At 37.7% G+C, this 25,049-nt stretch overlaps 1 protein-coding gene across 4 annotated transcripts in view; it reads left to right on the top strand.

The window, feature by feature from the left end:
* PPP1R9A (protein phosphatase 1 regulatory subunit 9A) overlaps positions 1 to 25,049 on the top strand; it is a 129,000-nt gene that overhangs the window by 50,708 nt on the left and 53,243 nt on the right. For all 4 annotated transcript variants that reach the window (XM_005418571.2, XM_005418570.3, XM_014312126.2 and 1 more), the window contains exons 2-4: positions 15,275 to 15,407; positions 15,865 to 15,985; positions 21,075 to 21,179. In XM_005418571.2, the coding sequence (XP_005418628.1) occupies positions 15,275 to 15,407; positions 15,865 to 15,985; positions 21,075 to 21,179 (359 nt within the window). The remainder of the gene's footprint in view (positions 1 to 15,274; positions 15,408 to 15,864; positions 15,986 to 21,074; positions 21,180 to 25,049) is intronic.

Raw genomic sequence — 25,049 nt, 5'->3', positions numbered from 1 at the left:
TTTGGACTTTGTTTCTGGTAATTCATTCTTTTGCCTTGTACTTCCAATGATGTCTTCTTCATAGACACCTCACCTACACCTTGCATCTTCAGGCTGCCTACGTTTCTTAGAAGGGACTTGGAGGAACAGGTGAAGAAGTGTTCACTTTTCACAGCAATTTTTTAATGTTTGAGAGGTCCCATAGACCAAAATGGGGTATTATGTGATTTGTGTGTATTTGCATATAGTTTAAGCAGTAGTTTAGGTTATGCTGGAACATAGTAGGTGAGTATCATCAAACCAAGAATCTCTCAGTGTGCCTTGGTGGCTTCCAAAATTCTTTTTCTTTCTAGCTGATTTTTCTTCAGTTGTCTTTATTTAAATGAACTTTTTAGTCTTAGTTCACACCAAAACTTACATAGAAGAGGCGTCTGACACTTCTAATTTTATTTTTATCAAAGCTGAACTTAAATCAACTATATATCATATAGATGTATAATATATGACTATATTACATTCTTTTTAAGTATTTCTGATGCCATTTTACCTATTTCAGTACTTACAGTCATGGACTTGCAGGGGAATGGAGGTTCTTGGTATGCATGTCCATCAGCCTGCCTGCCCGGTTAACTTTCTGTGCAGCATGAGTGACATTGAGCCCACTGTGTTCCTTGTGGGATGAGGGAATGCTTCTTTCCAAAAGGGAAAGACATTGGGCATTAAATTCTGATACATCTGAAGTATAGCAACAAGGTTAGATTTGAGATCCAATTCTTTGAAAGGAGGAAAGGCTGGCCCTCAGCAGTAAGACACACTAGGAACATAATTATGTATTACAAGTACTATTCTAATAGTTATTAGGTCATAATGATCTGGCACAAATTTATAACTGTTTCATTTTACTGCTGAAGTTCTGTCGAACTGGTGAATATCTACTTTTGGAGTTTACTGCCTTTATCAGAATTCAGGGGTGAAAATACAAAGTCTTCTCTGTTTTCAACTTCCTGTTTTTCATCATTTCTCAAATTTGGCTTAAAATTTGACTGAATTTTGAATTTTGGGCACATAAAATAACTACCAGGAGGGATGGGCAGCTGGCAGCTGTGACCAGCTTTCTGAGGAGCATTGCTTTCCTCCCCCTGCTCATGATCTGCCAGCCCTTTCCCTCCAGGAGGAGTGCTGTGGGTCTTCAGGCAAGCAGAGGAGTGTCCTTTGGCTTTTTGTGTTCTTGATCTGTGCCTTAGTTAAACCATTGCTGTTTCTTGCACCCTCTGTAACCAGTGAATGTCTGGGTAAGGATATATGGGTAACCAGTGAATAGATGGGTAAGATAGCATGTAGCACCTTGGCATTCAAGTAGTGCAGAATATAATTTAAATAGATTTACTTTGAAAATAATATTTTTATGTATTTATATAATATTATTATTGTTCTAAAACTACCTGTTTTTATTTCATCTATACAGTTTTGACCTAGAATCCAAAGTATGACTTTTCAGCTGTGTCAGGACATGTGTGACTCTTTCAGTCCTTTTGCTGTTAGATAATGCTCAGCATTTCCATCTGCCAGACTTTGCTGGACTTACATACTATTTTTCTGCAATTTAATTTCTCTTAGAAGTGCTTCTATATCTCACCCACTGCTTTTCTTCTTTTGAAGTTGTGATTTTGGCTTTTGGATTTTAAGCTTCATGCAGCAAATTGAGCTGCTACATCCCCTCTGGCCAAAACTGACTTCTGCAGCAGCAGTCTTTGCTTTTCTCTGGTACTGAGCCATCCTCCAAAAGGTGTGCCCTCTACCAGCTGTCTCTCTTTAGTCTCAGTCTCAGCTGGTACCCTGACAGACGCACTGGATCTGTCCTCACTGTAATTTGTGGTGAGGTCAGGCAGAGTTTGGATGACTTCCTGAGTGTTTCACAAAAGCCCATCACTGTGCTGCTGGGGTACCTCATCCCGCCTGAATAACCAAACTGCCATCAAAAAAAAAGATGTTAAAAACACAAAGTCATGCTGTAGGGTTCTCAGCATTTAGGAGACCATTGCAATAATGCTCTGGAACAGATTAAGTGTTCTTTTTCTCTTATAAACATAATTTTACATCTTATTGAAGACAAACAAAAGTCCATCAAGAATGCCAGTAGTGCTCTTACTTTTTTAGCCAATACCTGCAATCTGCCAGATTTGAGGTTTTCCATTTCTTTCACTGTAATTTGGTGTATGCTTTATTTTACCCTATTATCAGTTATGGATTAAAAAGTAGTGAAGAGAACAGTTTATTGTTAAACTACTGGTTGCTTTTACTACCTGTTATCTTCCTGGGTTTTTCATAACCATTTTTTGAGAAGGGCTTTTTCCAGTCTTCCACATTGTTTCTAGCACTTGAGAACCCTGCACAGGGACTGTCCTTGGGTGCATTATGTGCACCACATTGGTTTAGTAACGAAGTCCTTTAAAACTGAAGTGGAGCTCTTGGTTTTGTATGGTGGAATCATTAACATTTAATGAACCTGAGAAAGTTCATGTCTGAAGCCAGGGAGGAGGTGGGATATTGTAATTGCTCTGGTGGCCTCCATTAAGGTTCTTACACATTAGCAACGGGTCTTGGAGGTGGTAGAGAGAAGATTGATTTTGTTGTAGCTGTCAGTGGCAAGCTCGTAGGGTAGGAGGAGGACAGCAGTTTGAGGTACCTTCCATAAGGGAGGGTTAACGTGGGTTTGATTATTTTGCATTCCACACAGAGAGATATTAATCTAGATGGTTATCATGTAGCAGTCGTCTCTTACTGACTAATTTCTGGTTCCATAAATAAGTCCCCAGTTAATTAAGCATTTTTGAAAGGCAATATGACAACCTTTACATTGTACTTACTATTTGGTAGAAGGACTTTTGTCCTCATCTGTTCTAGCAGAAATCAACTGTAAGGCAACTAAAGTTTTGGTAGAACAAAGAAAAAGCTTGAGTATGAAGAGCCACTCTTGTATCTAAAACACATTTTATGTGCATGTCAGGGAACCTATTTTGTGCATCTGGTTTTCAAGCTCCTACCCTGGAAAAAGCTCCAAAAAGTCTGCTGAGATAATAAAATACAAGTTTTCTCCTAAACAGAAACATAATGGCTTTTCCATAAATTTGCCTCTTCTTAGTTAGAAGTCATAACATTAAGACTCAACAATTGCTGTTTGTATTTTTATTGTGCCTTTTTTATTCAGTTACATTATGACATTTATCAGAAATAAAATTAAGCTTAGGGCTTGGAAGATGGAGTATGTTTACTATGTAAAAGCTTGAATTTAAGGCACATTTTGACAGTGACCCTTTTTGGCAAGTCAGGCTTTTAACCTAAAGATAAGTAAAGTAGGATTAATTTGATACTGTTTTTATGAGGCCTGCCTAATCAGATAAAATAATTTTTAAAACTTGAGTTGAAACACTGTCTTGTACCTTTCAGGGTAAATAGGCAATAACATGCATGATATATTGAAGTTGCTTTTAATTCAAAGAACTGTCAGACAGTTTTCAGTTAACTGTCATAAGATTGCCAGTTCTCTGCATCCCTTTCTGTGACCATCACCTACTGTCGATGTTCTGTATGGTACCAAAACCATTTAGACATTAGGGATAAACTAACATTTGCAAAGTTAAGTAAGATGTTAAAAGCTCTATATTACACAGAGTTGCAGTTGCAGTTTAAAGCTTGTCTGCCTTTTTCTCCTTCAGTATTCTCTGCATTGTCCTTTTCATGGTAATCCTGTTCTTGCATTTGGAGTGGTGCTCATACTTCTAGAGATTTTTGAATTCTTAAGAGGCAAGGTTTTCCTTATTCTTCAGGAAAAAAAAAAAAAAAAAAAGTGGAGGGAATCCGTTTTATATTTGCACAATCCTTGTGCCAACACTCTCTGTTATTTGGTGACCCAGGAGTGTTGCCTGCATGGCCCATGTGTGGCTCTCAGGCTCATATTTCACACCTGAGAGTGGATGGACTCCTGTGCTCCAGCTGCAGCAATGCCTTTGTGCAGCTGCTGTGTGTCTGGGGCTGGTGCAGCTGGTCATGAGCAAGGAACATGTTTGGATAATTCTTTACCTTCTGGTATGCACTTTTATTGCTTTTACTCCTGAAAAATCTGTGAAAACGTTTCTTGCCATCCGGACTAAAATGGTTGATAGCATCATTTTGAATGTTTTACTGCAAGGAATTGAAAGCTAAAGCTTCATCTGATTATAGACAATACTGTGTTTGTGGTTATTTAGTTTACCACTACTATAGAAAAGGCTTTCAAAATTTTTCATTTCATGCTATTTTCCAATTATTTTATTTGCAAGGAAAAGGTACTCTTTTGTTAAGATTTTTTTTTAGGATTTTAGACTGTTTAATCAGTAACAGTAAGGTTAAAATTAAAGTTTGTGCGATTGAAGTTTTACCAGCTTGGCTGTTTTGATGTCCAGCCGTATGTTTATTTTCCCACACCACTTGTATCTAACTCCCTCATCCAGGACAGTGATTCTATTCACCACTGGGTTTTTTTCAGGGGTAAAAAGCAGCCAGGAGTTACATATACTTTGTACTAATTGTCTATCCTGCAGTTTTCCAGTGAATGCTAATATTATCATTTGTGTTTTTCTTGACAGCACTAGCCTTTTGTTAGCAATATTGAAGAAGGATTTGCAAGGGCTTCTTTGAATTGTTTCCTGTTTTTCCTTAAGTTTGATCTACCAAGGGTTGATTAAGTACAATAGTCATGCCGAAGAAAAGAAGCCTTTCAGTATTGATGGGTATTCTTGAAACCATAATTACAAAATACTATTTTAGAAGATGTGTAATTTTTTTTTTAAACTTAAGGATGCATAAAAATAGCTAAGGTAGTATATGTAAATATATTCCAGTAAGGTTTTGTAAGATTAATTTACTGTCCTCCTCTAGTTGTTCATTCACAGCTCTTATTTTAGGCAAGAGTCATATCCTTGCCAGTTTCCTTAGATGATGAACACTAGCTGACTGAAAAATATTTAAAGGTCATTATTTTATAGAGATATTTGGTATGTTTTCTTCATTCATTTCACTACAATGGGATGCCCATTAAAATCATGCTAAGATAACTGAAAGGCTTACTGTATTGGCTTTATAGCCTGTCATACATGGATTACACCCATTTTAATCTGCTATCTGGAGTATGTCCAGCTTCTGCTAAATGGTGTCTGTTTTACTTCTAAAAGAAATGTGCAGCTGTTTGTAGCCAAAATACAGTTACTGTGAGTGACAGCGATACCAGCTGTGTGCTGCACTCTTCAGCTGCTTGAGTGACTGAGCTCAGAGATGCCCCTGCTCTCTATCCTGCATTGACACAACATACAGAGAGGTTCTTCTGTAGCTTTTATAGTTCTGTGTCCCTGCACAGGTTAAGCAGCACTTTTCCCTCCTCTGCTTGGAGGACAGAAATCTGGACAGAAAGCCGCGCCCCATATTTTAGTTTTCCTCGTAAAGGTAAAATGTTTGGCTTGAGCTTCACTTTTCTGTCTGAAGCTGGTCAGCAAGTTGCATCTGGAAAGCAGAAAGCTTCAGGGGGCTTACTTCTGAAAGTCCATGAGTTTGCCAGCTTCCGCAGCCATCTCTGCTGCTGGCATGTGGCAGGAACAGCACTGAGCTCACATTTAATGCCGTGTCTGTCTTTGTATCCAGCAACACAGGTCTAAGGACATGGTGCCCTACCTGCCGCTCTGCCCAAAGGCAGCGTGCAGGGACGTGCGAGATGTTTGGTCAATACCAGAACAGTAAAACAAGGTGTTCCTGTGGGGAAAAAATAGAGCAAAACTCTTTAAAACAAAACCCCAGTCCCAAAATGCGTATGTGTAATTGCATCCTCCCAATTTCCCACAGCAGTGGGTGCTACACTTTCCATTTGGTTCTCCAAAACTTAAAATTCGTCACAGATTTGTGTATAGATAATGTCTGTAATAAATTTGAATTTATGCAGTAAATTTGGGCACGGAGAGTAGAATTGTGTAAAGTCTTCAGGTGAGCAAAACTCATTGTAGTTTCTCTGCTCATTTAATTTTTCCAGAATACACAGGGTAGAGTGAAAACCAGCTGTAATAGAGACTTCCCTTGGGGTTGATGAAATTAATTTTGCTATTGTTTTCAAGGGGGTAATGTATTTGTGCCTGATGTCATAGCAAATGTTGAAGTTGAAAAATGTCCAAAAATAATGTTGAATTGAGTCACTTTAAGAATGTTTATCTTGAATCCCCACTTCATGTCATTATTACTGTAGTCTCATCCCAAGCTAGCATTATTCATTAATACCGGCTTATCCCCATGATCCCTCGTTCTCTTTGTCTATTCATTTGGATACACTTTGTGTGCACATTTGTAGCCTTCTGTTTCTTGCTGCATTAATACCATATTTTAAATTGCACTTGGAGCTGGTGTGTTTGAAGCAGTTATGCTGTCAGACCTGGGAACGCCTGTTGTTGGCTTGTGTAAGAGTCCGTTACCCCACCTCCCATATTAGGAAGCATTAGGAAGGCTGAATTCCTCTGGAAATACAGACTGTCTCATTTTTGAAGCAGTGGTGTGATTAACTGTAATGTAATACCCTAGGTATGGATGCTTAATGGATAAACATTCTTTTGCTTACTCTAGGCAGTTTTACATCTTACTGGAATGCAATTCATTGCACTAAACAGTGCGAATGTGAAACTATCATTAGCAAAAATGCAGTCAAGCCAGAATGAATTCTGCCTGCAGGTGCAATTAAGGAATTGTTAAGGCTACAATATAAAGTAATTGAGTAGTGGTCTAGCACTGAGAACGTGGCATGGCACTTTCTGTTGGAAAGATGTTTACAAAACACAGCAAACCTTTTGCTGTATTACAGAAGCTTTTCTGTTAATCCTCTTACACTCCGCCTGTTTGTCCATTTTTATACACAAGCAATAGCATTAACAGGCTGTAGGGCTGCAACACTCCTACCAAATTAATGCAACACCCCACTAATGGGTCTCTTTTACATCACTGCATGGTGATGTTAATGTGAATGCAGCAATAGGCTACTAAAGGGTTTAGATTCCAGAGAATCATAAGCATTTTTGTTACTGGAGAAGAATATCTGCTTGTACTAGAAACTAAATAGATACCCTCTGTAACATGTGCCATCTGAATTGTGGAAATATGTTTACTCTGTACAGGAGACTGTTTGAAGAGCTGTCTAATATTGAGTGTCATACTTTTCTATTCTTTAACTCATAAGGAGTGTACTTGTATAATTAATAGTATATGTTTAAATAAGAATTTATTATATTGCCTGAGTTTTTCTTAGTGGAATATAATAGAATTTCCCCCACTCATCTTAAGACTAAGCATTATTTTTAGTAATCTCATCTCAGTTAAAGAATTCATTAAGAACTTTTCATTGAAAAAAAAAATCCAAACCTCTCTTGAGATTTTTAGAACTTAGTTATTGTGAAAAGTGATGGTGGGACAGTTTTAGAGATTTATGAGGGCTGCTGCTATGGTCTGGTGTGGAAGTATGTTTGCTTTTTATCCCTTGGTCTGAAGTCTTCCGGTTTCTGTCACTGGAGATCCTTCTCCCTCTCCCTCAGCCTTTGCTGTGTCTGCAGGAGTATTGGTAAGGTGGGCAATTAGTGGCAAATGCCATAGCTGCTAGAAATGAGACAAGGTGTATGAGAAAGTCATAAAAAAACTTCGGGAAAGTTGCAATTTTGCACCCTTAAAAAGCCCAATAGGATTTGTATTGATGATGTAATCTTGAGAGAATCAGTCACCAAGGCAGACTGTTTCCATCTAGCTCTTTTCTTCCATCTCTGCTTTCTTCTCTGCTTTAAGTAAAGAGATAGATAGGAATGTGTACTGTTTATTGCACATTTAAAAGATTTTCTATATATGTGTTTATAAAGAACTGTATTAATTCTTGTTCCATTTATAAAATATTATAATTTCACAATAAAACTCAGGTTGGATGAATTATCTCTTTTTAGTTTACACATCAAGTGTTCTGAATTAATGCCTGTCATTACTTTATTGTGTCCTTGTTTTTCTTTGAAATATTTTCTTAGCATATGTAGCATCTGTAAGGGAATAAAAGGAATTGCTTATGAATTTTTTTTGCTGGGGTCATTTTTAGTGAATATGCAGGTTACTTAATTTATCCTTGCTGAGATTTATTTTAAATAGAATCTTTTATGGCTAGTCAATATTTTGTTTCAAGTGTTTGCTTCTGAGAACATTTGTGGCATTTTTATTCTGCATTTAGACCTCTTGACTTGTAGGCTGAGGGAGAGTGAGGTTGCTGGGAGAAGAAGCACTGATTTGTTGATTCATGGTGACTTTGCTACTCTATGGCAGTCTGTACTAATTGGAACCAGAAGCTGCATTTACTCTTGGCTACCTCATGTGTCACACTTAAAGGCAGAAGAAAAATAGCATCATCAGTTAGGATGTAGATTGGCAGCTGTGCAAGGATCTGGAAGAAATACTGCAGCAGATTCAGGAATAAATGTCTAGGGACAGAATCTGGAACTTTGCTTTGTGCTCCCATATCTGTTTAGAATCGAGATTTGAGCCTGTACTGTGTTTTAATTAATTTCTCAAACTCTGCTCACTTCTAACATTCTCCTTTATGTACTTATTTCAATGTTCAAAGATACAATGAATTATTGAGCTTGCTAGTTTGTTACCTTGGCAATAGAGGGAACTGCCAAAAGAGTGATAAAATATATTTGCTGTTATATTGGAAATTCATGTTCTTCTTAAATACTCTTGTTCATATTTTTGTATTTTCTTTGTAAAACATGGCTGTTGGAGTGCTCTTGTTGGAACTACTTCTTTGTTCTGCTGAATGAAGACACTCTCAAGGTGTAGGCAAGTGTTTTTACTTTTCCCTGAAGCAGGAAAATTCAGCTAAAGACATTCAGGTTTGTAGGTCAGTACCACACTGAGGTAAATACGAAGGTGTTGAATTGCTGTACCCGTATGTCTAATCTCTCAAGGATCTGTGAGGTCTGCCAGGAGGGACCTTTGGAGAACTCTGAGCTTAATGGGAATGCAGGGTTGTCTCTGGGCTCTTTTCCCTGCAATTGTCAAACTACTGTAGTGAAAAACACAAAGCTTGTTTTTCTTCATGAGTTTTATTCTCTGTATCTAAGTAGTCAATAACTGACCAAAAATAGATAGCAGCAGTTGCAAAGTACATTTTTGTTGTTAAGTTACAGTAGTGCAAAGTTGCAAAGTACATTTTTGTTGTTAAGTTACAGTAGTGCAAAGTAGAGTTTAAAAAAAAGGCAATATCAGGCAAAGGGATGAATTACATATGAAGTGTACCTGTGAAGTACACAACACTTAAAAAGTCTCCTTGGGATTTTTGTATGATCAGTAAGACTCAGGGAAGCCATCTCACTAGTCATTTATACCTCCCATTCCACTGCTGCATCCAAGCTGCTGCATTAGAAAAACCAACCCACTGTCAGAGAAGATTTAGACCCAGGTCTGCAAAACTCATCAAAGAGAACTGACTGAAAATTGTTTAGCCTGGACCATTAATATAAAACAGGACAGTATTTCAATTTCCCATTCATATTAATGGTTATGACCAAAAAAAAAGCGAGAAAGAAAAATCTGCATGGAATTGTAACTCATCACTGTATTAAAAACCAAACCAAACAAACAAACAAAAAAACCCCAACAAAACAAAAACACAAAAAAAAAACACCAAAAAGAAAAAGCAGGAATTTTCAGGTAAGGCTGTCTAGATATCTTTGTCAACTGCAAGTTTCAGTGCATCTTGCTGTTTTGCTCACTTACTAAAACAAACACACAGCAGCCCTAATAGAAGTACATGTTCCATGTGAGCTGAGGTTTTACTCTTCAATAAGAGGGCTTACTTTTACTTGCTAATTACTCTGACCTGTTTTAACTAAGAGTAACAGCATGAAGATTTTACATGGGGCACGCATCTCATTTACAGCTACAGTGATATTGGTTTTTTCTGCTATGTAGACAAGTAGCAATGTAAATTGTAATAAAACTAGTACATCAGCAATAAAAAAGTACACAGTGAATAAATAATAAGTGGGTATAAACAAGAGTTTTCACTGATTCTAGGAAACTGCTTATTGGATACTCATGTTTTAAAAAATTGGCACCAGAAGTGAGCCAAGTAGCAGGAGCAGGGGAGATAATCCATGTGCAGTACCTCATAGGCAATTTTGGTTCTGTGTTTTGGCCCAAAACTGCAGTGTATAAAATTTAAAATACTGATTTCAGTGAAAGAAGCCTAACAGAGGAGTCTGGCTGGTTCTTTGACTACTTATACCATGAAGTAAATGCATCCTCGTGTCACAGGACTAATGAATGTGTGTGGTCAGCTCATGCATTTTAATGCTTGTGTCCCCCGAGGAAATGCCACTGAGGCACGGTTTGGGTTTAGGAGGACATGCTGTAGTGCCTAGAGGTGTATGGATCCAAACTGAGATGTGTTGGCACAGCTGCAGGACAGTGACACTGTGGTTTTCTACTACAAATGGTCTTCATGATGTTCCAACAGGTAGAAGACTCGATAACTTGTTTCAGTTGTCTAAAACAAGAGTATACAGAGAGAACATTTCTCAGGTTACTACAAAAAATTGAACAGCTTGTCTGTGTGTCACGGCAGCTGCTCCTGGCTTGTCATATGTGTGAAGAGGTCTCTCTGGAATGGAGGAGCCTGGGGCCCAGATACTTTTAGGATTTTAGAAACATAAATCTGCTGTGCAGGTCTCTTTGCCAGAATTTCAGGACACTGAAAACAGATCTTTCTCATACAGAGCTTTCTGAGGGAAACCCCAGGCATGGATTTGATGTTAGATATGCAGTTTCTTTCAATATTGCTGATGTCTAATTCCCATCTGTGTCTCATTCCTGCAATTGCTTCTTGGGAGGATTTGTCTCCTTCCTTGCTGAAGCGTTGGTGACGGCTGATGCCCACACAGGCTGTAGGGGAGCATGAAGCCAGGAGAGCTGCAGGAAGCCTCCTCACTGACTCACTGCCTTTCACTGTGACAAAGCAACCACTTTGCAGAGAAAAAACTTTTTAAAAAAATAGTCACCAATTTCAGACATTGTCAGAGCTTCCTCTCCTCCCTAAAGCTATGCTGAAGAAAGATTTTAAAGCAGAAGGTAATGGTCAAATTGTGATTTCTTTTCCTCATTTAGCTTCTTCAGCACAGCCAGAGGGGTTATCCTCAGTGCTTCATTATAAATAATCTAAATCTATTCCCCTGCAGTTTGAATCTTTTCCCCCTTGTCCTGTCACTACATGCTCTTGTAAATAGTCTCTCTCCATCTTTTTTGTAGGTTCCCTTCAGGTGTTGGAGGCCACAGTTGTGTCACCCCAAAGCCTTCTCTTTTCCAGGCTGAACAACCCCAATTCTCCCAGCCTTTTGTCAGATACGACAATTTTTATGTTGCACAGTTTATAGTGTGCAACACTAGTTGTGGTTTATGTAGCACCAAGCTGGCTAGCCCATGTGATTCTTTAGAGTTATCTCCATTCTGACTTGCTTAAAAAAAATTTTAAAACCCCTTGTCACTTCCTACAGGTTACTGTTAGCTAAATTCTGTAAATTATTGGTAGGTAAGAGCTATGGGAAAGCACCCCAAACTTAGGCAACTTTGCCTTTTTTCAAGAATAATCAGTTTTTATCCTTCTGATCTTACTCCTAAAGATGAAGTACTAAAACAAAAATGTAGGGTTTTTTCCTGAATTAGTCACCAACGTATTTTTATAGTTAGTGACATGTCTTCTCTAGCTTGTGCTCTGCCAAAGAGAAGCAAATGATCTATGTGTGTATGTACGATTTCCCTGAGGATACCACCCAGGGTGCCTAACAACTATACCTACTTCTTTCATATTACAGTTTGTTACTATATTGGTTCGGGATGAATCACTGATGACCCCTTTTTCTGTCACTTTAGAGAACACAGAAGTATGTTCTATTAACAGCAGCTCTTCAGGGCTTCTTTCAGTGTGTCACCACTGTTGGCTTTTTGTTTTCCACAAGTACTGTTTTAAATCCTAGAAAATGTCACAAGTGAATTCTATGAGAACTTTTTTTTTTCCTAAATACTTGTAGAGGTAAAATCAGAGAGTAAGATACTATATTGGATATACTGGGAAAAGAGTTTGCTTTATAAGTAATGGTTTGTGATGTGGCTCTTGGGGATGGTCCTATACAGGGCCCAGACTTGACTCTGTGATTCTTGTGGGTCTCTTCCTACTCAGCATATTCTGTAGTTGTGACTTTACTGTACTGGCTACTTGGCCAGAGTGGCAGTAAAACCAGATCTGTCAAGTGACAGGGAATGGGAGAATTCCCATGAGTCTGAAATCCCACACACACTCTGGAAAACACTTCAGCAGCAGACGTGGTGAAATAGTTGTACTTAAATCAAGTTAACCATACTGTGAGGAAGAAGTTATAAATGTTTATCTTATTTTTAGTGCAGTAAAATCTTGAGTGACAGTTCTCATGACTGTACTGAGCAAGCAGTTCATTACCCTGGTGGATAGACTGTTTCACAAAGAAAGAAAATTTCCAAGCATAAATTTTCTTTACTTCAATTTAACACCCAGAGATTCATTTAATGGAATCAGTCAGCTATGAAATGTGATTGCACAAAATGAGATAAATGACATACAAGAATATCCTTCTTCTTCTTCCCCTTTTCAGGGGGAGACAACTGCCTTGTTGAAGGCACTGGGCAAAGTTATATGACCAGTGTACAAAAGACAGTGTACATGTATGTTTCCTACCTGATGCCAGGTAGGAAACATAGAGCTTTGTGCAATCAGGGATCTACAATCTCAGAGTGAATGCTAAGGTGAGGTACTAGTGTGATGTATTTGGAGACATAATGATAACTTTTAATAACCAACAGTATATTTAGTTTCCTTTTAGTGGTATTATTAAAATACTTCAAAACAGTGAGCAGAATCCAAAAAGCCATATCTTCTGTCTAATCTGATTCACGAAAAATCATCCCAAGCCCAAATGTAGTATATGATTTGATGCTTTCAAAGAAAATTATCCTGAAGCATCTCCAGTCATTTTGCAGCAAATCTAAAACTGCTTTGACAGTATTCTCATGGCAGTCATTGAACACAAGGAAAAGAATGGTGCCAGTTAACACGATGAAAAGAAATCCAGAAGTAAATATACTCATTTTGTGACATAATTTTCCCCTATACCTCTCTCTCAGCTTTTCTTTGTCTCCAGCTAGCAGTATATTCCTTTACCCTCATGCAGTTCATCTCTGTTCACGTTTAGGCATCGGTCTCTCTCATCATGTTAATAAATGAGATGATTCAAGCTACATTCACAGCTGTTGTTTTTAACCTGTACTTGCATGTCTGCCGCATTTCAAACCTAAAAGTTTATGGTCAAACCTTAACTCAGTAATGTTTTAGTTAGGTCTCACTCTATTGATTGATCCTTATTTTGGTTGATTTCTGCATGAAGGAGGTTGGGCTTGATCATGGAACCCTTAGTGGGTAAAAACTGCTGTGTTTGACATCAAATCACAGAGAAGGGAAGCTGCCAGGGAAGTTGTACCACTTTTTCATTGCTGTTGAGTGGACTCTTCTAGCTGTTTTTTTCTATTTTTAGTCAGGCTAGAAATGGTGGCCTTGAATTGCATTACTTGTTTCTCAGTCTGTGTCTTTTCTCCACTCTTACAGATACTAAAGCAGCATAAAACATTCAGCAGCACTGGACAGCATGATATGTCTTATTTTACTTATGCTTTGCATGTATTTTTGAAGGATTTCTAGGAGCATAATTTAGTTAAAGCAGCCTTCTTGTTGCATCATAATGACTAAAAATCCATGTCAGATAGGTTTGTGAATTCTTGTAAAATTTCTATCCTCTCAGTCTTCTTGGAAGAGAAAATTAAGTGTTTCACACTGATCTGAAATACCTACATCGATGGGTATTAAAATTTACATTGAGTCACTGCTGTCTTTTCTGTTTCAACTATTACTTCATGTAAGACTGAAAGGTTTTTTGGTAGCTTTGTGGTAGCCATAACACAGTTAATAGACTTCCAGTAGTATTTTAAAGTATGTTTGTATTTCAACTTTAATATATTTGCTGTTTAACAGAAATGAATGTGTACTAACAGCTTTTCAGGCAGGTGAAACCTCAGGTGGCAATGACCCAGCTCCTGTCACTGCCCGAGGCAGCCAGCTGGCATGTTTGCTCCATCCAGGGGCACCGTGAGAGAGCCTCCAAGAGGGGCTGTACAGAGCAGGCTTCTGGAGAACTTTGGAATATTTGTGTAGCTATGTAGCAGGGTGCAGTGTTTTATATTGTAAGGGGAACAGTGATAAAGGAAAACGTGGCCACGCAATGATGTCTTCTGTAGGTTGTCTGTAAAAGAGGAAGAGGAAATGTGGGAAGTTGTTTTCATTTATTTGAAGTGATGAATATGATATATCCATGGGACTGAAGCTCAGTATAATTATTACCACTAGTAATACATGTTCTTTCCTTACTGCCAAGTGCAGATAGTTTAATGAATTAGGCTGGCAAAGTCTGATCTCTAAAATATGAAAATGTGTTTTTCCTAACTAATGTCTCTGAAAGTTTGAATAATCACTGGTTGAAGGCCATATTGAAAGTATGATAGTAGGTAGCATAAATAATATAATCAGGTTAATTCAGTCACTGTTAAATTACTGCTTTTGAGATGAAATAAACCTGTAAACCTGGTTAGCTTAAAAAAACCCAATGGCTGTGTATATTGCTGTTCTAAAAAGTTAATACATAATATGGAACATAATCTTCATGATATTCATAGGTGATGTAAATGTAGATTAGTAATCTTCAGGTCAAGCTTTGTTTGGATGAATGTGAACTGAAACTTCGTAAGGCCTAAAGACTAATACAAAAACACTATACAGGTTATAATTTCAATGTATTTGACTCTGTTAATGTTTATTAATAGTGCATTTTTAATGAGTTAAATTAATTATTTTAATTATTTATATGCATAGACCAACGTAGACATTAAGGATCACCTTTTGAATTTATAATCAAAAGCAATAGAAACTTACACTCAGTTGACTTTTGCAACTGTACTTGTGCTTCCTTGAATAAAAAAGCACAAATTTAAAAACCTGAAGTTTGAATGAGCAGGAGAAATTTGTCTTTTAAAAGCCTTTTCAAACTTTGCAATATCACAAGTCAAAAGTAGTAGCTAATTTAATAATTTGGAAGTCTGAATGATTTTTGATCTGTTTCCACAGGTTTTCAATACATACTCTAATGAAGACTATGATAGGAGAAATGATGAAGTTGACCCAGTGGCTGCATCAGCTGAATATGAACTTGAGAAGCGTGTGGAAAAGTTGGAGCTCTTCCCAGTCGAACTAGAAAAAGGTATCATGTTTGTGTGTCATTTCCACTTCCTGTGACACTGACCTACAAGTTTGAGGAAGTTTACACATGCCTACAGAGTCTATCTTGAATTTCCATGAGTTGGTTGTAGTCACCTTGGCTTTTTGGATTTCAGGAATTGTTCAGACAGGCAGTTTTTATCTTCTTAAGAGAATTGTTTAGTGACACTCCATTAACATGATTTTACACGGTGTTTGATGTGATATCTTCACTGGAGGAGTAAAAATCTTGTCTGTTGTTCTAAGCTCCACATAGGGCTGCAGATGATATTTTTGTGTGTAATTAAAATGGTAGTTAAATAGTTTTTTAAAAAGGAATCAAAATTATATTAGTGTTATTGACACAGAAAGCCAAGAGGAACCAAAGCATGAATGCTTACTTATCAAATAATGTACAGATAAATGTAAGAATTTTCTGCTTTCTCTTGCCTCTTTCACAGATGAAGATGGACTTGGCATAAGCATTATTGGAATGGGAGTTGGAGCTGATGCAGGCCTTGAAAAACTGGGAATATTTGTCAAAACAGTAACAGAGGGTGGGACAGCAGAAAGAGATGGCAGGTAAACTAGATTTTGTATTTGGAGATTTTATCAGCAATAGTTACTATAAATTATTATTTTCATAGGGAATAGCTGTTTGCTTAACATATGTCATGGTAATCCAAGCTCTAAAGTTCATCAACTTCATTGGTAAGGTCCAAGTAACTGATGTGGTTATGAGAAGACACTAAACTGGTACCATGAGTTTAAACTTTTAAAGAAGAACAAATTTGCCAAAGATAAGTGTTTGTGACTACTGAGAACCCAGATGCTGTAGGATGAGTAAGGCTGCTGATTCTAAACTCTGTGTCACTTTTGAAGGTGGTTTTGATTCTTAAGGTGTTGAGCTCCCACCTGTTCTGTTGGCTTCAAGCCAGCTTTAGATAGGCAATACTAAAAAAATAATTCAGTTCAACATTGGATAATTTGGTCTCTCTGCATATGATGTCCTTACAAAGAGATCTTGACAGGCTGGATCTATGGGCTGAGGACAGCTGCATGAGATTCACTAAGGCAAAGGTCCAGGTCCTGCACTGGGGTCACAGCGGCCCCAGGCAGGGCTGCAGGCTGTGGGAGGAGCAGCTTGAGGGCTGCTCAGCAGAAAAGGGCTTGGGGTGCTGGTTGACAGGCAGCTGGATATCAGCCAGGATGTGCCCAGGTGGCCAGGAAAGCCAAAGGCATCCTGGCCTGGACCAGCAGTAATGTATCCAGCAGCACCCAGGCGGTGACTGTGCCCCTGTACTTGGCACTGGTGAGGGCACCTTGAGTGCTGCGTACAGCTCTGGGCCTGTCACTGCAAGGAAGACACTGAGGTGCTGGAGTGTGACCAGAGAAGGGGAACAAAGCTGGTGAAGGGTCGGGAGCACACGTCTTACAAGGAGCATCTGAGGGAGCTGGGGGTGTTTAACATGGAGAAAAGGAGGCTTGGGGGGGTGACCTTATCACTCTCCACAACCACTGGAAAGGAGGTTGTAACCAGGTGGGGGTCAGTCTCTTCTGACATGTCTCAAGTGAAAGGGTGAGAGGAAATAGCCTTAAGTTGTGTCAGGTGAGGTTCAGATTAAATATTAGAGCTTTTTTTCAATGAAAAAGGCTTTGGAATAAGCTGCCCAGAAAGGTGGTGGAGTCACTGTCTCTGGAAGTATTGAAGAGGCATCTGGATGTGGCACTTGGGCTGTGGTTTAGGAGTGATTGAGCTGCTTAGTTGATGGCTAAACTGGATTGTCTTGGAAGATCTTTTACAACATTGATTATTCTCTGATTAAGGAAATTAGTGTTTCTGAATATTTAAACTTTTACTAAATACAGTCCTTTCAACTTTACTAACACTGTTTACTAGCACTTTACTAAAGTCTGTTACTTTATATTTCTTATTTTGGATAGTCTTCTATTCTGGAGCTCAGTTTTCACACCTAGAGCACTGAAAGTATATTAATTAATTGGAATAGGAAGCTGTACCATAAACCTTGCCCACTAAAGAAGTGAATTGCTGTGTGTAGTCCTATGTGCTCATACAGAACCTGCTTGCTTCTAGAATTGCTTATTTGGTATGTCCAGGCTAAAGAATTCCTTTTCAACATAAAATGTTTTATATCATATGGGGCACAGTTATCTGTGTATTATACAACACCTGCCAATCTGTGTATTATACGAATACCTACCAAAACCAAGTCAACATCTTCTCATTAGGAGATAGGAAAAAACTTTACTATGTAATCATTTAATAATGAAAAGGATTCTTAAAAATCTTCCAACCCGTACAATTTTTCATTTTGTCCCAGTGCTTAACTTTGTAAATTTTCATGCCAATAAAATAATATTTCTCTGATATGTAAGCAATTAAATCAACTTATCTGCATTCTCCTTTTCTGATTTTAACCATTAATGTGTTGTTATATTAGTCACAAACAATATGAAAGTATTGTTTATAAATAAGAGTGGGAATAAACTTTTAAGATGTTGATGATGTCTTCTAAAAAATACATTGCAGTAACATGTTCCTTGTTGATCACCTCTAACTTTTCAGTCAGGCAAAAAATTGTTCTGCTGTGGAAACCCCACAAAAATTTAAGCAAAAGACTCTAGGAGGCAGGGGGTTGGAAAGTTTAGTAATGTTGCTTGGAAACTACTGAACTATGTTGTCTTCTAGATTTGGCTTGGAGGTATCTTTACAGATCTTGGCAATAAGATATCAAGTTGAAGGCCAAGTACTGATTTATCATAGGCTTAAAAATTATGAAGGGAAATGAAGCTGACACCTCAAGATGTCATGACTGTATCCATTACTTTAAATTTAAGTGGATGTTTTTCTGAAGGGTATGCTTGACCTCAGCTAGAAGGCATTAAGCTCACGACTGGTATTCTTTGTAAAATTCTCTGGTTGAAAATCAGTCACTCACTGCTGCTCTGTCATGATCTGTAATTTCTTTTCATCTCATTATTCACATGTTTGAGTGGGCTGCAGAAGTTAATGTTCCATCACAAGTCTGTTCTTTCATTTCCCTAGATGGCATCTGAAAGGAACTTGTCAGCTGAGAAAAAATAATATCATTCTTTGACCATTCTAATATTTGTGTTGGTTTTCCATTGGCAGAATGTTCAGTCAGCTGAGAAATAGGACTCTGATTTTCTCTTAGAGAGCCTGACTGATCATTCACTTGGGAATGGGATATATAATCCTCTCAGTCAGGACCAGACCATTCTGCATAATAAAGTGCATCAACTGTAAAGGGTCCTGTTAACTTCAACTTTATGAAAAGCCTACTTAATCATTAACACTGATAGCAAAACAAAGTCTCCAACCAGAAAATAAAACTACTTCAATAGTTGCATCAGATATTCTGAATAATTGCATAGCAATCTTCAACCAGGTTCTTCTGAAGCTACAATTTAAAATGTTACTGTATCTGTAGGATAGTTGTTCTATTTTTTATTGAAAGACCTATCAAATTATGATGTAAAGTACTTGTCTCCCATGGAAGTACAAAATCTGTGCAAATGGGTTTCTCAGTGATTTAACACCACTGGATTGATTCATGCTGCTGTAGACAAACAGGTAGCATTTAGCTGACATATTTAATAGTTTTGTGTGCCAGTGTTTGCCCAAGGAGGGTGCTTCAAGATGAATCCAAAGGCAAGCATGTTGATAAGTATTAGGAGAGGTTATTAGTAGTATGAAAGATAGGAAATCAGTCATTAGACTGAATATGAAAAATTAGAATATGAAAAATGAAATATTTTCCTGGATCAATCAATCAATAGCTGCTTCTTTCAGATTATTGTGGTGATGAGTCATTAACTTTATAAAGTGTTTTGATAGCGTTGGGAGCAACAGTTTTGAAACATTACATAGTTCTTAACTTGAACTCTAGAAGATATCTCTGCACAGATCAAATTTTTCAGTTCATCATACAGAGCAATTGTGCAAATAATTTTTTTCAATTTTAGTCGGTTTGCTTCTGTAGTTGTTACTTCATTGTTATCTGGAGGCAGAGTTTAAAGTCATGAACATTAGAAAATAATTGCCAGAAGAATCACCAATGTTATTAATGCTAAAAGCAATACAATTTCTATAATTCAGACTTTGACAATCTGAGCCTAATTCTTCATTTGTGTTTGAAATTAGATTTGACAGACAGAGGAGGCCTGGAGCTCCTGTTGGAGTGGGCTCTCGCGGGAAGTCCTCCCCCTTTGTAGGTTGATATGCATATATGCTCCTATATAATTAAAATAGATGTGTAAAGGAGTTTTGGAGAACAATGGCCATAAAAATAAGAGTTGGAAGTTAAAAAAAAAAGGTCAAAATTAGATAAATATGTATGTGAGTGCTGTGTTTCTCAAATGTTTTAGTGAAAATCAAAATAAAATTCTGAGCTTAAAATGCCAAATATGATTTTCAAAATAGGACTTTATAGGCTGCCTTTTTCAAGGGAGATCCTGCCTAGAACACAGTGACATTCTGTAGTGTGAGGCTGCCAAAGAATAAATACTGTATTTCTTACTCATCACTGGAATCCAAAGAACAAAGATGCTGTTTGAACACATGTAAAACTGCAAAGCATTTCCTCAGGCTTGACAGAGAAATTAGTGCTCGAAGTCCAAATGCTTCAACATTCTGTTGAAGCCTCTGTTTTTGAAAAGAAATCATATCACTAATATATCCTAAGATGTTAAATACATTAATTTAGATATTTTCATATAATTTAAATAGGATTTTTTCAGAGCTGTTTCTTGGTTGCTTTGTAAACTCTGTTATTTGGATCAATAGAATCCATGTAACTACTTGAAAATTGCTCCCTTTGACTAGTTCTGGATGTGTTTGTTTGGTTTTTTTTTTTGAAACTCCTAAGAGATCGTGCATTTCTAAAGAACAGTGTAGCAGTCATCTTCCAGGGATTCATAATCCAGAGGAGTCCAGTGCCTGCTGTAGGGATTTTGTAGCAGTGCTTGCTTTAGATAAAAGCAACATGGCTTTCATTCTGTCTTAACTTTTTCTGCATTAAACAGTGTATCAGCTGTAAATAGGTTTTTGGTTTCAAAAAGAGAGTCCTCATTACAGCAGTCCAAGGTTTTATGATTGTGTGCAGCAAGATCACACTTACACTGGGAATTCATTTTTTTGGAACAAGTTAGATGAAATATCTTAAGATAGTATGTCAGAATTGGGTCTGATACTTAAGTTCTTTTCTCCACAGATGAGCAGGTTGTTTTAGTTAAATACTACATTTTTTTTCCATTAGCATGAAATGCCAGAGCTATGTCTTATGCTGTTTTTCAAGATTGGCTTAGGAAAGAATGATATAAGAGATGTTCAAGTATCTCATTTAATTTAATTCATATGACAAATTCAAGAGGTTGTGTTGCTGTATTTCTATACGAGGAAAGAGACTGGATAATTAATTGATGATATTAACTGTAATGGTAACTTTGAAGTTGGATTTATGAGATGTCTGTGTGCAAGAAATGATGTGTTTTTCATATTTACCTCAGTCGTTGTATGACTGAGCTTTTGTTTAAGGTCAAACTATAAAGATCTCTCTATGCTAAGTTTTGCTGAAAATTTGCAAGAATTCATACAATTATTTATGCATTTGTGTTTTTTTCCTGAAAGGATCCAAGTGAATGACCAAATTGTGGAAGTTGATGGCATCAGTCTGGTTGGTGTTACACAAAATTTTGCTGCAACTGTTCTTAGAAACACCAAAGAGAAAGTCCGGTGAGTATTTTAGAGGGAAAAAAGAAATTTAAATTAATACTTAAGATTACTTGGCTTCTTTCACAGGCCTTTCAGTTTGCCTAGATACAATCAGAGGCTTTTGGCCTCTATGTCTTCTCTCCTTTGATGTCTCCTTTGATCCCGAGAGAGGGATCAAATACAGTGTTACAGTTTTGTTTTGGCTTAGATTTTAAAAATATTACCACTAAGACAAGCTGAAATTGCATACAGATTATGACTATGCTCTTGATCACTGATCTAGATGTTCATGGGCTTCAAGCTGTTTCCATTAGTTGGGATGATGAAGGTCATGGGTGTTGGTCAGATGGAAACTGCTGCCAGTGATCACTTCCTTGCTCCACCCATGTGGACACTGACCATGTTCATGCTCCAGGGTTGGAGCAGGAGGAGATGAGCGCTCTGGTCCCTCAGATGCCACCTCAGCACAGAGGAGAGGAGAGTATTGGATGCAGTAGTGATAACAGCTGCCAAATTGAGGAAAGTAACCAGTATTAATTAACTGAGCTCCCAGCATCACCTGTGGGTTTCTCTCTGCACCTATACAGAGAGGTTCATTGAAAGATGTCCCTGTAAAAGTCCATAAATTAATGAACAGACTCGAAAATGTAATATATACTGCAAGTACGCTTCTGAACTTGTGTGGTTGTGAGTGCAAAACTATGAAATGTCATTAATAAGAGCTTTGTTTCCCTAGAATTGAACTGGTTTGCCATTTAAGACCCTGTGCAGTCACATAGTTTTTCAATAGCTTGTTAATTTCAGTAAAGATTCAACTCTACAAAATAAATCCAAAAATATCTTGGACATATTGTAAAAGTAGCAGCCATTCTGAAGTCACCTTTCAGTTCTCTCTAGGGAGTACAACTGAATTCTTTAATTAATGAGTTTAGAGCTGACTTCCTTTGAACCATGACTAAACTATGGGTGGTAATATATGCAGACGCCCTCAGATGGTGGTGCTATATGTTGGAATGCACACTTCCACTATAATTCCATAGCTGATCCTGCATGGCATTGAGGAATAATGCTGGGATGTGGATTCTGCACAGAATCTTGGGGGTGGTTGATCAATCTTTTATTTGAGAGAGGTTATTTAGGAAGAAAGAGAATATTTTCAACTGTAGTGTAATTATAGGCGAGTATATTTTTGTGTAACATTTACATTTGAAGTTACACCATTACTATTTCTGCAAAGACTCACACATGCTGTGAGTGTTCCTACTGACTAAACTATGAAAATGAGTATATACTTTAATAGGTTTTCTACAATTGGGACCTTCAAACATAAAATCCTTATGACAGAGAATAATGTGTTCCTGTGTTTCGGTACACAGAGCAAATGTTATGTATATTCTGTATTTGATGTTCTAGTTCAAAAGGAAAAAGGAAAAAAGAAAGCACTCACATAAAACATACCTATTGTATACATTTAGAATCAGCTTAATTTGTGTAATTATTGCTGCATAAGTTATGGAATAGAATACTTGCTTCCATGGGAAAATAATGGAGGAAGGAAAAATGACAAAGTGATTTTCACACAGAGCCCCTGCAGTCTTCTCTCAGGAAACAAATTACGGTGAGACTGGTTGCAATCTAGACCCTTGTCACAAAATAGGAAGCTGAAAAAAAGTTGAGTTCACATTGTCAAGTGTACTGTGCACTGGGATCATTGGCTTCTGACAGGTCTCATTTGTCAAAGATATATTTGAGTTTCTTCATTTTTCCTTGTAAGATTAACATACTGAGTTTTCATGGAAAAAATGACCCAGTATGTTAGTGTCAAAACTAGACCCAAAAAAAGCACAAAATAATATTCAGTTAATAATGCATTTAAAATGCTGTGTGAGTTACAATATAAAATAATACTAAAATATTAATCATGTATACATAAAGAGCATACCATGTGATTGGCAGTATCTTACTAATGTGTATTTCTAATTAGAGGAAAGAAATGGGTAGAATTTGGTGCAACTTCCTCATTCTTTTTTCATTTTAAACTTCACAGAAAAAAATGCTCAGAAAGACTTCTTTCCACTTTATGGAAGCCAGCTGAGAAATGCATGATGTTTTCCCTGGTTTGTGGTAGGCTGGGAGTGAGACTTGACAAGGTAGCCAAGCCTTGTGTGGCACAGACTCCTGCTTAGCTTCTGGTCAAGTCCTGGACAGTTTTGTGGCTTGATGCTCTACATTGGTTTTAGTTGCACAAAATGAAAAATGGTTCCAGAAAGCAGTTTTTTGGAGACACATATTTCAGTATGCTTGACGTTTTGGCTTCAATACAGGTTTGAACATTTGCTTATAAAGAAAGTAAGAGCTAATATTGATGAATTTAGATATGAAAGAAAATAAGGTATTTTTAACTTCCTGACTGTTCTTCTTTTGACATGTGACAAAAGAGCCTTGCCTACTGCTTGTTTTGTGGTGAGAAGAATTGGTTTCTGACAGATCCTCTTTCCTGCAGTGTTAGAGCTAGGATGGAGAATGCCTCATCACCTTCTTTGGCAGACAGTGAAAACCTCTGCACTTGAACTCCTCCAGAGCATTAGGGACAACATGGGAGGGTCTGCTGGGGCAAAATGCCTTTCTTGTCCCCAGCTGTCATTCTGCTGCTGGCAGTGCAGGGAGCAGTGCAGGGAGTGCCGTACTCCTGCCCTTGGAGTGCACCATTCCCATGGCAGCAGCATTAATGATCCGTGTCACTGCAGGAGGCAGGAGCAGGGGAAGAGGTTGCTGCTCTATAAACCCCTCCTGCCTTTCCTGAGGAGAATGTCCCAGCTGACTGCCTGTGTTTAGGTAGTGTACAAGCACACCTCACCTGATCCAAGGCAAGGCAGCTTCACGAATCCTTCCTTCACAGGGGGAATCACATTCACACTTACTCGCATATCTGCTGTTCAATAGTGTCAGCTTGATGGGGTTGATAGAACTGCTTTAATAGGCATAGTTATCTTTGTGATCATAGCATACAAAATCTGTGCCTTTCTTCTGCCTGGTGTCCTGTACACACAGAGATTTGAGTGCCTTTCACAGGCATTACTTCACATTTATATCCCTCAGCATTAGGTATCTGAAGTCATTTTGTCCTTAATCTAGTCAAAGTGCATGCTGGTTTTTATAGCAGGGTTTAGTATGTGAGATCAGTTGCAAAGAAAGGACGCTCATGAATAGAATGACATTAAAGCCGCTTCTTAATTCTTTGCAATAAATGCAGTCAATACCTCTTCATAGAGCTTGCATAATACCAATACTTCGTGATTTATTTTTCTCCTTTGAGCCTTCTGAACCCTTTGAATGATACTGACAGTGGAAGTCGTTGACCTAGAATAGATTTTTGCAATTTTTCTACCAGAAAAAATGTATCCAGACTCTCTGTAGCTGACATAGTAAAGAATTTGTGAAAATGAAGGCATGGCTTTTACCTTTTGAACTGCTCTAGGTGAGGCTGAGAGGAGGTGAAGGAAGAACAAATGTAAAAAGCATCTGCGGTTATTTTATCCATTGTTTGCAGTATTGGATTATCCAGCAGAGTCATCATACCCTAATGAAAGATCATTGGCTCAACCAGTTTGACTTCCACAGTGATAATAAATTAAATTATTCTTTCTTATAATGTTTTCTAGAAAGATAATCAGTACCCAGCAGATGTACTCTGGTAGCCTATGAGGCAAAGGCAAGAGATGGAATTCTTTCATAATCCCAGCTGGCAATCAGTTTCTGCTTTTCAGGATGAGAATTAGTATCCTCGTGACTCTAATCAGGCAAATACAACTATGAATGCTATTTCAATTGATGTAAATATCAAGTCTTCTTTATAATTTTACATAACTGTTTAGTTCACTAATATCTCAT

Source organism: Geospiza fortis, unplaced genomic scaffold, assembly GCF_000277835.1.
Source record: "Geospiza fortis unplaced genomic scaffold, GeoFor_1.0 scaffold138, whole genome shotgun sequence".
NCBI lineage: Eukaryota > Metazoa > Chordata > Aves > Passeriformes > Thraupidae > Geospiza > Geospiza fortis.
Note: the sequence above shows the minus strand (reverse complement) of the source record. Positions and strands in the feature narration are given on the sequence as shown.